The 13,940-nt window shown below is 45.6% G+C and overlaps 1 protein-coding gene across 5 annotated transcripts in view; it reads right to left on the bottom strand.

Annotated features, from left to right (window-relative positions):
• LOC126279746 (solute carrier organic anion transporter family member 74D) overlaps positions 1-13,940 on the bottom strand; it is a 245,204-nt gene that overhangs the window by 91,457 nt on the left and 139,807 nt on the right. For 3 of the 5 annotated variants that reach the window (XM_049979702.1, XM_049979703.1, XM_049979704.1), the window contains exon 2: positions 2,324-2,814. In XM_049979702.1, coding sequence (XP_049835659.1) covers positions 2,324-2,603 — 280 coding nt within the window. In that variant the 5' untranslated portion in view covers positions 2,604-2,814. Of the gene's footprint in view, positions 1-2,323; positions 2,977-13,940 lie in introns of all 5 variants that reach the window. The other 2 variants (XM_049979705.1, XM_049979706.1) reach the window with 1 other exon arrangement.

The raw sequence follows: 13,940 nt of genomic DNA, 5'->3' as shown, positions 1-13,940 counted from the left end.
CGTGTGTACAGAAAGGTGGTACGGACGTACCGCATCAGTGTTGGCGTCGGTGGTCGTGACATCGAGTCCTTCTTGTAAGTGGACGCAGACGAAAAGCAACAGGAGTCAGAGACCAAAGTTTACTGTCGTACTGTACGTGAATCGGGAAAACGGTACCTGTACGGACTTAGCTTTCATATATTACGAACTGCACGCCCAGCGCAAAACTGCAAGCGATTGGAGAAAAGAGCACCTGACTCCCATATATAAGAAGGATAAAAGAGCGGCCCCACGAAGTTACAGACCAATGTCTTTAACATCGGTTTGCTGCAGATTCCTTGAGCACATTCTCAGCTCTAATACAATAAATTTTCTTGAGACAAAAAGGCTTCTGTCCACGAATCAGCACGCTTTTAGACAGCAGGGACATGAGTGGCTCGAAGACTTCTTAAGTAACAAAAACCTAGCATGTTGTCCTCGACGGCGAGTGATCATCAGAGACAAATATATCGTCAGGAGTGCCCCAAGGAAATGTGATATGACCATCGTTATTTTCTATGTACATAAATGATTTGGAGAACAGGGCAAGCAGCAGTCTGTTTGGTGATGATGCTGAGGTGAATGGGAAGGTGTCGTGGCTGAGTGACTGTAGGAGATTACAAGATCAGTCTAGCTGGTGTGATGAATGGGAGCCGACTCAAAATAGAGAAAACTGTAAGTTAATGCAGATGACTAGGAAAAACAAACCCGTAATAGAGTAAAGCATTAGTGGTGTGGTGCTTGACACGTTCAAGTCCATTAAATATCTGGACATAACGTTGTAAAGCAATAGGAAATGAAATGAGCATCTAAGAATTACGCAGGCCGGAGTGGCAGAGCGGTTCTGGCGCTACAGTCTGGAACCGCGCGACCGCTACGGCCGCAGGTTCGAAACATGCCTCGGACATGGATGTATGTGATGTCCTTAGGTTAGTTATGTTTCAGTAGTTCTTAGTTCAGGGGATTGATGACCTCAGAAGTTAAGTCCCATAGTGCTCAGAGCCATCTAAGAATTGCGTTGGATAGGCGAATAGTTGACCACAGTTTATTGGGAGAATTTTAGGAAAGTGTGGTTCAACTGTAAAGGAGACCGCAGATACGACTTTGTGCGACCCATTGTTCGAATGTTTGGGATTCGCACCTGGCCGGATTAAAGCAAGATATGGAAGCAATTCAGAGGCGGGCTGCTAGGCTTGTTACCGGTAGGTTCGAAGAACTCGCAAGTATTACAGGGGTGCTTCAGGAACTCAGGAGTCACTGGAGGATGGGAATCATTGGAGGTAAGGTTGCGTTCTTTTCGAGGAGCACTACTGAGAAAATTCAGAAAACCGGCATTTGAGGATGGCTGGAAAATGATTCTACTGCCGCTAACGGGTAAGGAGCACGAAGATTGGAGAGATTAGGGCTCGTACAGAGGCATATAGATAGTCCCTTTTCCCTCGCTCTGAGTGGAACAGGAAAGGCAATGACTAGTGGTACAGGGTATTCCCAGCAACGCACCATACTGTGCTTCTGGAGTATGTATGTGGATGAATTACTTGTCCACCACTAAAAGTCGTTTAACTCTGTGAAGGGGACTTAGGCTCACCCTGTATAAGCACACTCCGTCTTCAGGCCACAAGTGGCCCATCGGGACCACCCGACCGCCGTGTCATCCTCACTGAGGATGCGGATAGGAGGAGCGTGTGGTCAGCACACCGCTCTCCCGGTCGTTATGATGGTTTTCTTTGACCGGAGCCGCTACTATTCGGTCGAGTAGCTCTTCAATTGGCATCACGACGCTGAGTGCACCCAGAAAAATGGCAACCGCATGACGGCCCAGATGGTCACCCATCCAGGTGCCGGCCACGCCCGACAGCACTTAACTTAGGTGATCTGACGGGAACCGGTGTATCCACTGCGTCAAGGCCGTTGCCTCACCTTGTATAAAAAAGCACTCCGTCTTCAGGCCACGAGTGGTGCACCGGGACCATCCGACCGCCGTGTCATCCTCAGTGGAGGATGTGGATAGGAGGGGCGTGGGGTCAGCACACTGCTCTCCTGGTCGTTATGATGGTATTCTTGACCGAAGCCGCTAGTATTCGGTCGAGTAGCTCATCAATTGGCATCACGAGGCTGAGTGCACCCCGAAAAATGTCAACAGCGCATAGCATAGATGGTCACCCATCCAAGTGCCGACCACGCCCGACAGCGCTTAACTTCGGTGATCTCACGGGAATCGGCGTATCGGCTGCGGCAAGGCCGTTGCCCTCACCCTGTATAAGGTAGACCTTAAAAGATGAATGCTAGTTATCGTATGACTTACCAATAGTCTTGCTAGGGATCTTGAACCGCTTCTCGATGGTGGTGATGGTGCCATTGTAGTAAGAGTACGTGGCCGAATAGACACATCCCAGGATGCCATACAGGAAGACGAAGGCCTTCTTGTTGGCGAACTTCTGCAGGAAGGCGGAGCGCAGCGGGCCGTAGCCGCAGGTGGTGTCGTCGGTGAGCGGGTGGTCGCGGTACAGTTGCTCCTCCTCCTCGGGCGTCAGCTCCCCGGGCCGCCTCTTGGCCTCGCCGTTCTTCTCGCTCTTGTCGGCCATGGCTGCGTGGCGGTGTGCCGCGGTGTGCTGCGGTGTGCTGCGGGCCGCTGCTGGCTGGTGTGGGGTCGGAGCACTGCGCGGGAGTCGGCCGGCTCAGAGGTGGCGGGGCGGCATGTGGCAGTGGGAGCAGCGGCCGCAGGGATGCCGCGCAGCGTCTGAGCGCCCAAGGCGCGCCGGCGCCGCTCTTATAACGGCCAGCCGCCGCTCGCCCCTGCGCAGATAGTGCCGGTCGTCACACGCGTACCAGATACAGCGAGATAAAACAGGACCTCTTTCCTGGAAACGCAAGGATCTCGGGAAGGTCGTGCCGATATTGGCCGGTGTATCAGGGAGGTCGCACTCCGACGGCCATAAAACGGATGCTACCTGCATACTGTAAAATGTCACAATTAATGAAATGTTCATGGCTAAGTAGCGTGGCAGGTATAACGGATTTTTTACGTTGGGATAAATTTACTTTATTTTTTGTTAGATGTTTTCGTTAAATAGCTAAATAAATTGTAATTAGGAATAATTTAACTAAGCAGAGAAGACAAAGTCAAAGAGCGGGCATTGTCGTAATGTAACGTCATTGCTTTGTTCGCTTGTTAAAACAAATCGTTTGTGTTCCATTCTGCTGTTCCGTCGTGCGCGTATCTGTAATGCATTAATTCGGGGACTAGATTAAAAGCCGGCAAGTTTGGCCGAGCGGTTCTAGGTGCTACAGTCTGGAACAGCGCGACCGCTACGGTCGCAGGTTCGAATCCAGCCTCGACAATCCATGTGTGTGATGTCCTTAGGTTAGTTAGGTTTAAGTAGTTCTAAGTTCTAGGAGACTGATGGCCTTAGAAGTCCCATAGTGCTCAGACCATTTGAACCATTTTTTTGAACTAGAATAAACTTTCACATAATAGTTACAATTCGATGTTCCGACAAAATGGATTAACGTCAGTGTTAATTTGAATTCTGGGCCACAGGATTAGTTTTGACAGATACGTCAGAACGGACGTAACGAAACTTGTTCGCTTATCATCCTTGAACGTGACTTTTTATTTAATTAACGATTGCGGGCTCATTAAAAGCTATTATCTCATGATTAGATCAATCCCTCTTTCCTCCTAGATAGTGATCATTCATTAACATTTAGGTCATAAGATAAAGGATTATTAATAAAAGTTATGTTAAATGACAATAACGTGTTATTCTGTTAGTGTGGAACCGAAGTAATATCTCTGAAATGGCATTGATATATAATTTGTGATAAATACTGAACTGAAGTAGGAACTATGTTGAAATTAGTGAACATTTGATACTGAGACTATAGAAGCAGAAGCGCTTAAGATTTCTCTTCTCTAAAATGGCAAAATATGTACGAACTTTAACTCAATAGTCGACATTATGTACTGCAAAGACATTAGCATTTCATACTTATTTTGAAGACGCGCTGTTAAACAAAGTAACGTTGAGTCTCTGCACGAGTAATAAAATTAAATCTAAAAACATAATTAATAACGCCGAACTCCGCTTTAACAAACTGTATTGAGTGTCGTCATTGGGCAATAACTGATCAACCCTGTAGACTTGTGTGGTGAAATTAGAAGTCGGGCATATAAAACAAACTTAAAAATCCATTCAAGCTACAGTGGAGTCTGCACAACACGACGTGGGCAGTTATACAGGGAATGAATTGGACATCCAAAGTAGCTACGTTCCCCCTTAAAAATGTCCTCCGCAGACGGGGACGAAACGTTGGGTTCTAAGGTGGAATGTATTCCACCACGGAATAAAGAATAAGTTCAACCAATGTTACCTCGGGTTACGATGACAGTGTTACGGTCGCTATCATACGAGGGTCACTCCGAAAGGAATGCACACTACTTTTGTAAAAATACAGTTTTCATTCTGCATCTGTGAAAGTTTTACAGTCTGTAGATACATCTTTCCCGTTTGTTTTCAAACTTAGTTCAACCTGTTCCCGTGAGTGGTGCCATCACAGCATGTCTTCAAGATGGCTGCTACACTAGCTCAGATGGTAGAGCGCTCGCTTAGCGTGCGAGAGGTACTGGGATCGATTCCCAGCGCGCCCAGAATTTTTAACACACCTACATGCGCACCTTGCCATGCAAGTGGAATAATTCCCAACCGGCAGAGGTGTGTAGGCAGATACAAGCGAACGATTAGCATCAACGCTCCTCAGAAGCAACGTGCTGTCATAGAATTCCTGTGCTGTGAAAACGAGACAGTGGGAAACATCCACAAGAGGTTAGAAAAGGTGTATGGAGATGCTGCTGTCGAAAGCAGTACAGTTAGTCGGTGGGCAAGCAGGTTACGTGATGAAAGCGGGCACGGCAATATTGAGGATTGTCCTCGCAGCGGCAGGGCTCGTACTGCAAACACTCCAGACAATGTGCAGAGAGTTAACGAATTGGTGACTGCTGACAGACACATTACAGTAAACGAACTGTCACGCTACGTTGGCATAGGGAAAGGGAGTGTTAGCAGAATACTGAAAGTGATGGCGTTAAAAAGGTTTGTGCCAAGTGGGTTCCAAAGATGTTGGCAGTGGCTCACAAAGAAACAAGAAAAACGGTCTGCAGCGAACTTTCGGAACAGTAAGAGAATGGTGGAGTTGAATTTTTTGGAAGAATTCTGACAGGTGATGAAACATGTCTCCATCATTTTTTACCAGAGCCGAAGAGGCAATCAATGGAGTGGCATAATGCAAATTCACCCAAGAAAAAAAATTCAAAACCACACCTTCTGCTGGAAAAGTTATGGCTACGGTGTTTTTCGATTCCGAAGGCTCTTGCTTGTGGACATCATACCAAGTGGAACCACCATAAATTCTGATGCATATGTGACGACACTGAAGAAACTTCAAGCTCGACTGAGTCGAGCAAAAGCTGGATGTTTTGCTATTACACGACAATGCACGGCCACATGTCAGTCAAAAAGCCATGGAAGCGATAACAAAACTCTGATGGGCAACAATAAAACACTCGCCTTACAGTCCTGACTTGACTCTATGTGACTATCATCTCTTTGGGAAACTGAAAGACTCCCTTCGTGCAAAAAGGTTGCAAGATGATGACTCCCTTGTGCTCGCTGCCAAACAGTGGCCCCAGCAGGTTGGTCCAGAATTTTACCGTGAGGGTATACAGGCACTGGTTCCCAGATGGCGTAAGGCAGTTGAGAGGGATGGAAATTGTGTGGAGAAATGAAAATATTGTTCCTGAAGGATGTGTCTACACACTGTAAAACTTTCAAACATGTAGAATAAAAGATGGATTAAAAAAAAAGTTGTGTGCATTTCTTTTGGAGTGACCCTCGTATATAGAGTGTTTCACAGTTCATGTTTCGCGTTTCTAGAGGTTGTAGAGCGGTTCTAGTAGATCAAGTTTTACATAGGAACCCACGTCTGGAAATGTCGTCCAACGCCCCCTCATGGCGTCAAAGTTACAGGTGTCGGCGCCTGTAAATGTGTGTATATACAGGTGATGATGGAGAAGAATAAATGTATCAATTTGAGGTAAGACTCCCTGTACCGGAAACGAACAAGTCGAACGTTATAAGCGAAACCCGTTCTGATACCTCTGACAGTGCACTACAAATGCTGTTGTTGCTAAGATTGTTGCAACTGTCCGCGCCACACAAGCACCGCGGATCTTCACCGGGAATATTGGCTAGATACCATCTTGCAGGTATTCCAAAAACTCTCCACACAACTGTAAAGAAACACGAGACACTTACGTAACCCGCTTATCCTTTCTCTGGGTAACCAAGACCACAAACATAGATGGAAACATAACAGACCAGAGATACTATTAGCAAGAAAATAAACATCTATGGCCCATAGCACGCTAACACGAGAGTGCTGGCGAGCTACTACTGGCGACCCGAGATGCTCTACCCGCCGAAAAACAGGCAATCGCAGGGAAACTGTACTGTGCACAGCACGCGAACCAGCCACGCACACATACCCTTCACAGTGAGCTGGTTCATGACCGATCCGCCACTAATGTATGACGACCTCGAACTGTTACAGGGACGCAGCGGCTGAGGCAGGCCCCAATGACAGCACTAGCAATGACAAAGGTAACGATGCACGATACCTCGCACTAACATAACCATACCTTGAATGCACTGTCGCAGGTAGCAAGCCGCTACTGCCCTTACTACGTGTCCTACTGTCGCAGAGGTTTATTTCTCTTGGCGCTTGCCTAGGCACTTTTTTTCCTCCTGCCCTTACAAACCGCTACCCTTCGATCGCTTTCGTCCACTTTCTGTCTCCTGATGGACTATGTCAATGAGTAATCCCACCCAGCCACATGGACATCACAGCCCGCATCCTGTGAATCACGATTTGAAAACTAACATTTTATACGGAGGTGATAGTAGAACTTTTGGTTTGGTCACCACGTTGGTGTGGGCGTAGACGGGTCCCATCCTATATTATGATTTTATTGTAAGTAGCTTGGGCGCTCAGAGGAGACAATATGAACCAAAACAAGAAAAAACGCCCAATTAAGATGGTAATAAAATACATACCTGAGGAGCTATGAGCACTTGTTAAATAGAGAAGATGTGTTTCATAGAAGCGAAGATACTCATGGCTTCTCACGTATGTATTTTAGAGCCTACTTTTACTGGAAATTTTTTCTCAATGTTGCCTAGACTACAATCCTACCAACAACAGTGCCAGTATGTGTATTTCGCCATCAGAGGTATCAGAAAAGTTTACGTTTAGAACTTTCGACTTGTTCGTTTCCGATAGAGGGACCCTTACATCAAAAAATGATGCACTATGGGACTCAACTGCTGTGGTCATCAGTCCCCTAGAACTTAGAACTACTTAAACCTAACTAACCTAAGGACATCACACACATCCTGCCCGAGGCAGGATTCGAACCTGCGACCGTAGCAGTCGCACGGTTCCGGACTGCGCGCCTAGAACCGCGAGACCACCGCGGCCGGCACCCTTACATCAAACCGATACATTTATCCTTCTCCATCATCCTAGGAAGTGTGTAACATAATCACGGAACCACCCTGTATACGCATACTCATTTACAGGCGCCGGCACCTATAACTTTGACGGTCTGTAACGTCGTTGGATGGCGTTTCTGGATATGGTTTCCTACGTAAAACTTGATCTACTAAGTCTCCTCCACAGCCCCTAGAAGTGTGTAACATGAATTGTGAAACACCCCGAGTAACGATGAGGAATACAGTAACCATCACTGCACCATTCAGGTAAACATGTCTTTATTAAAAACGTAACACACTCCTGCACTACCACGCAGAACAGAAACTGGAGAAATGTAACACGTTCACATGCTGGAGATGCCGCAAATATATGGAAAAATAATTAAACTGCATGCCAATCATTCAGTCAACCATCTTCAGTTAAAGTGTTGCGTGAGTGCCATACACACCATCGAAAAGAATGTAGAAATGCCATTCACCTTTGACAGTCGGCATTTTCCTTGTGTTTCCAATTGTACACTGTCAGCTCCAGCAAGTGGACATGTAACGTTACCTCGGATACCTGCACAGCCATTACAGGGCAGTCAAATTTGTACTACAATTTTAATAACTACGTGTTTCCGTGGATGGTACAGTTTCAAATATTTCTGATCATTTCTTGAAGAAGTTCAATAGATTGCAGACTAGAAAGATAGAAAGCCATTTATAAAAAGATGTACTGCTGTTCATATCTTCGCAACAAACACAGATATATGAAGGACATTTATACCGGTTAATGTGTCTCTGCCAGATAAACATTTGCTTAATATCTTTTTGATGTTACTTTTGGTCAGAAAGTCATTTGAGGTGGTGATGATAAATGGGATGGAAGTAGGACCACTGTCGACATAAACTGAAGTATCAGTGGTTGAAATTGTTCATTATCGTGATTATTTGTCACCAGTTTATTTTCATATAACACTCTTCAAGTAGCTTGCACTTTATCCCCGTCGGAGTGTGACCTGCTTAAAACTCCAGCCGATTTTCTCGCCGCCTTCGCGCGATCCTTGTCATTCAAAAAAAGAGGTCCTGTATAACCAAGCCTACTATAGTAACTTCAGTACCTGAAAGAAAAAAAATATTTTCTTCGTAATTAATAATTTATTCTTTGCTAATGGAGTATCAATGAATTTCTATAGAACACAATACATGCAGTTCAGTACTGTGTAAGGCCTGACTGCACCATTAGAAATAATGGAAGAGGGTAAATCAATAATGAAACAGAACAGTCTAAATTCTTTCGTTGACAACAACCTAAACTATAGGTCACATGTTACTGAGCTTCTTAAACGTCTAGGCCTATCACCTTCTGTGTTGGGAATAATATCATAGTTTGGAGACGAAAATGTCAAAAAAAAATACTTTTCCTAATTCCATTAACTAATTTCTTAGAGCATCATATTCTGGGATAACTCGTCATTGAGAAAAAATTGTTTATTGAACAGACGCGTGAAGTACGGATTATATCTATGTCCGCTTTAGAGGTTCATGTAGCTATCTGTTTCAGCAATTGAGTATTCTGGTAACAGCATTTTAGTACACATACTCACTTGTAATGTTTTTTTCAACTATCAGTCTCAGTTTGAAAATTACATTAACATTCACAGTTATAAAACTACAATGAAAAATGATTTACAATACACATCACCCAGATTAGTGTTGCTCAGGAAGGCGTGAATTATTTCAGCCATAAAAATTTTTGGCCACTTACCCAGTGATATAAAGAATTGAATGGATAATAAGACTAGCTTCAAACAAACTAAAATACACTCCTAGAAATTGAAATAAGAACACCGTGAATTCATTGTCCCAGGAAGGAGAAACTTTATTGACACATTCCTGGGGTCAGATACATCACATGATCACACTGACAGAACCACAGGCACATACACACAGGCAACAGAGCATGCACAATGTAGGCACTAGTACAGTGTATATCCACCTTTCGCAGCAATGCAGGCTGCTATTCTCCCATGGAGACGATCGTAGAGATGCTGGATGTAGTCATGTGGAACGGCTTGCCATGCCATTTCCACCTGGCGCCTCAGTTGGACCAGCGTTCGTGCTGGACGTGCAGACCACGTGAGACGACGCTTCATCCAGTCCCAAACATGCTCAATGGGGGACAGATCCGGAGATCTTGGTGGCCAGGGTAGTTGACTTACACCTTCTAGAGCACGTTGGGTGGCACGGGATACATGCGGACGTGCATTGTCCTGTTGGAACAGCAAGTTCCCTTGCCGGTCTAGGAATGGTAGAACGATGGGTTCGATGACGGTTTGGATGTACCGTGCACTATTCAGTGTCCCCTCGACGATCACCAGAGGTGTACGGCCAGTGTAGGAGATCGCTCCCCACACCATGATGCCGGGTGTTTGCCCTGTGTGCCTCGGTCGTATGCAGTCCTGATTGTGGCGCTCGCCTGCACGGCGCCAAACACGCATACGACCATCATTGGCACCAAGGCAGAAGTGACTCTCATCGCTGAAGACGACACGTCTCCATTCGTCCCTCCATTCACGCCTGTCGCGACACCACTGGAGGCGGGCTGCACGATGTTGGGGCGTGAGCGGAAGACGGCCTAACGGTGTGCGGGACCGTAGCCCAGCTTCATGGAGACGGTTGCGAATGGTCCTCGCCGATACCCCAGGAGCAACAGTGTCCCTAATTTGCTGGGAAGTGGCGGTGCGGTTCCCTACGGCACTGCGTAGGATCCTACGGTCTTGGCGTGCATCCGTGCGTCGCTGCGGTCCGGTCCCAGGTCGACGGGCACGTGCACCTTCCGCCGACCACTGGCGACAACATCGATGTACTGTGGAGACATCACGCCCCACGTGTTGAGCAATTCGGCGGTACGTCCACCCGGCCTACCGCATGCCCACTATACGCCCTCGCTCAATGTCCGTCAACTGCACATACGGTTCACGTCCACGCTGTCGCGGCATGCTACCAGTGTTAAAGACTGCGATGGAGCTCCGTATGCCACGGCAAACTGGCTGACACTGACGGCGGCGGTGCACAAATGCTGCGCAGCTAGCGCCATTCGACGGCCAACACCGCGGTTCCTGGAGTGTCCGCTGTGCCGTGCGTGTGATCATTGCTTGTACAGCCCTCTCGCAGTGTCCGGAGCAAGTATGGTGGGTCTGACACACCGGTGTCAATGTGTTCTTTTTTCCATTTCCAGGAATGTACAATCTTCTTTCTTTCTTTGTTTGAGTGTATCTACATATTTAAGAGAGGAAGAGGGAGATATTGAATTTAGTTACGTTATGTATCTAACAAAAAATCCTTAAGAAATCCTGTAAATGATGAGCATATTGCCATATCTTCGTGTGGGAAGATGTAGTGTAATTGCCAAACTGACGCGTTCCATCTCAGAGTGAGAGGTCGCTATCATGACACATGGAACACGCAAATAAGTGATTTACATGCACGAAGACACTGACTCTTGCTAGTAGGGCTTTGTTGTACTAAAAGAAATACTATCGGCCTTCAGAGGCTGTCTCATCGCCAGGACTCGGTAGACATGGAGTGACAGGTGAAAGTTTATCCATAATTTCTTCTCGTTGTCACGAGGAGTCTCTCTTCCCTATTCTGTCGTATGGGATTAACCCTTTTCATGATTTGGCAGAACTATTTTGTTTTCACTTTCTCGTTGGATACTCTTCTGTCGCCGTAATCTTCAATTACCAAATGGACGGAAATGTGCCATCCCTCTGTAAATCGTATAAGCTTTCTTCCGTGTGTTATCATATTCTATTTGTTTGTGTATCGTATTTTCTGAAGTGAAGAAGCTCAGAATGTGACTAACCGCATAAGAACTGCATTGATGTATGAGACTAACTGTCTTCATTGCGCCGCAGGTATCCGATACGGTAGTTAAGTCATACCATCAAATCTATAATAAAACCTAGATGAAACATATATTCCTTAACGAAAGAGGTAAGTACTATTACGCTACGAGTTTTATGTTGCATTTGGAAGAAGTCGTCTCTGCAGTATTGTGATTGTATGCCTGACGCGGGGCAGAATGGTAATAGAAGAAAAGGCGGCCCAGTGGCAGGAGGACGACCTTCCAAATCTCCGTCCGTCCATCCAGAATAAAGTTTTCTGTGACTTCCATAAATCGCTTTAGACAAAATCCGGCATGATTACTTTTAAAAGAACACGGCTGATTTTTTTCTCCGTCCTTTCTTTATCCGCGCTTTTGCTCTGTCTCTAATGACCTCATTGTCGACGGAACTTTAAATTCTAATATCTAGTCTACCTAATAGGAGAACTGTGCTGTTTTCGTGCAGCATATTTTATAACACATCCCAAATTTTATTGAGCATTAAAATTCACGCAAGATAAATATTTTAATTATGCTGAGCAGTTCTATTTTGGCCCAAAATGATAATTCAGCAGCTGAACAAATCAAAATACCTAACACTGAGACACTCAAAATCCTTTTAAAAACAATGAACTGCGACACTAAAACTTCAAAATTAACTTAGCAAGATTTGAAATACAAAACGCAGAAGAGCGATTCCGCCTTCATGATGTTAACTTTTTTTTCGTAACAACAAATAACTTTATGCAGAAGATCAGCGAATGCAACAGCTTAATTAACGATGTTATAAGTATCGGCAAACACGTGAACAAGATTCCACCAACAGAAAACTACGGCAAGGAACCACTGCTTAAGGTGGCTGAGGCGGAATATCGAGCAAAAGCACTCAACTCCAGCAGCCTAGGTGCAGATCGCAAACCTGGATACGATCGGGAACTTTTGCTCGTTCTGGGCCCTCCAGAACGACATCAAACCCACTCAACCTACTGTCAAAATGAGTCCTGGGGTTACTTCCAGGGAGGAAAAGGCAACCAGGGAGGCTCACCAACGTTCCCCCTGCTAATGGCGCTGCGCTCTAGCTGCAGAGAGGCCGACACGTGGCCACGCGCATGAGTCATAGACTGCACCTTTTTACCAGTACGTTTGGTTACAATGCAACTGTTGACTGTGGTGACAAAACGGAAATAACTCAGGCAATCAATTTTACAGCGAACAATAGCCGACATGAAGTACATGTCATAGCCATGGGAGGATCCCACCAACATTCTGTGCGAAGTCTACAGCGCCAAATCAATCAGTGTCTCTCACAGTAAGTCAGTAAAATATTGATTTAGCGTTTTCCTTTGAAAATTTTGCCTGCTGTGTTTTAAGAATAGCGGTTTTTTGTAGTGCGCTCTTATTATTCTATGTTGAGCGTTCACGACAGTGTATGGAGACGGTGAAACAAGTTTTCCTTTCTATTCTTTTCGAAACCCAGAACGAAGACTGACAAGCCTAACAGCAGTCGAATCACTATCAGCAGTCCTGACACCGAGGGACAGTCCAAAGAGGCTTGGGGTTTAACTGAAGGATTAGATGTCCGTGGTAACCAAATAATAGACTTTTCTTCCACCATTGTGGTTCGAACTGGATTACTCTAAATTCAGTGCCACTGGACCCGTGTGTTAGTGAATTGGACAAAGTGGGCAGATGTATACCAAGGGGGAAGGGCACGTCTGCCAATGATATTGCCTGCTTCAATACAACAGTTCTTCTCAGATCATCGAAGATCGAAACATGGCCGATACCTGGATGGATGGATGGGTAACGGCCTGCAACGTGCTGTGGGCTGCTTTCCCTCTGCCATTATTGCATAGGAGAAAAGACATGGCGACGTCAAGCTACTGATCACAAGACTTTACACAAATTACATCTCCACAATGTTTCATGAAGTGAGGGCATCAGACACTGTTGATGGTGATCTGTCCATCGGATGGGGAAGTTAAGATCAGCGGCTCCCTTGGTGCTATTCGAGAGGAGGAGGGTATGTGCCAGCACCAGGTTTCACCCTTCCCTTCTCTCATAATCATGCACCACAAACATCACAGCCGCTCGGGATTAGCCGAGCGGTTTAAGGCGCTGCAATCATGGACTGTGCGGCTGGTCCCGGTGGAGACGTGTAGACGAAGCATGTAAACACTGAGTGTGGCGAGAATTATTCACATTAAGCGATTTATTTTGTTGCATTACTTACAGTTATAAGTATCCATTGGTTGGTCGTAGTTGCACACAGTATTACGAAAAATGTAATGAAGTTTCCTAGTGACATTAATTTTACTGCACTTCAGAAACTTAGCCACAGATAAAATGTTCCACAAAACATAAATAAAGCAAGGAGTGTAGCTAAAGGTATGTAAAAAGAGTTTGTGTTAGGCCAGAGAGCCTCTCTGTTTGGCTCTTGTAATACACACTGGCGACAGTACGTATGTGTCTATTTCTGTACTGCAAAAATAACTTGTAAT

This window comes from Schistocerca gregaria, chromosome 1, assembly GCF_023897955.1.
Source record: "Schistocerca gregaria isolate iqSchGreg1 chromosome 1, iqSchGreg1.2, whole genome shotgun sequence".
In the NCBI taxonomy this organism is placed as follows: Eukaryota; Metazoa; Arthropoda; class Insecta; order Orthoptera; family Acrididae; genus Schistocerca; species Schistocerca gregaria.
This window is presented reverse-complemented; position numbering and strand designations above follow the sequence as displayed.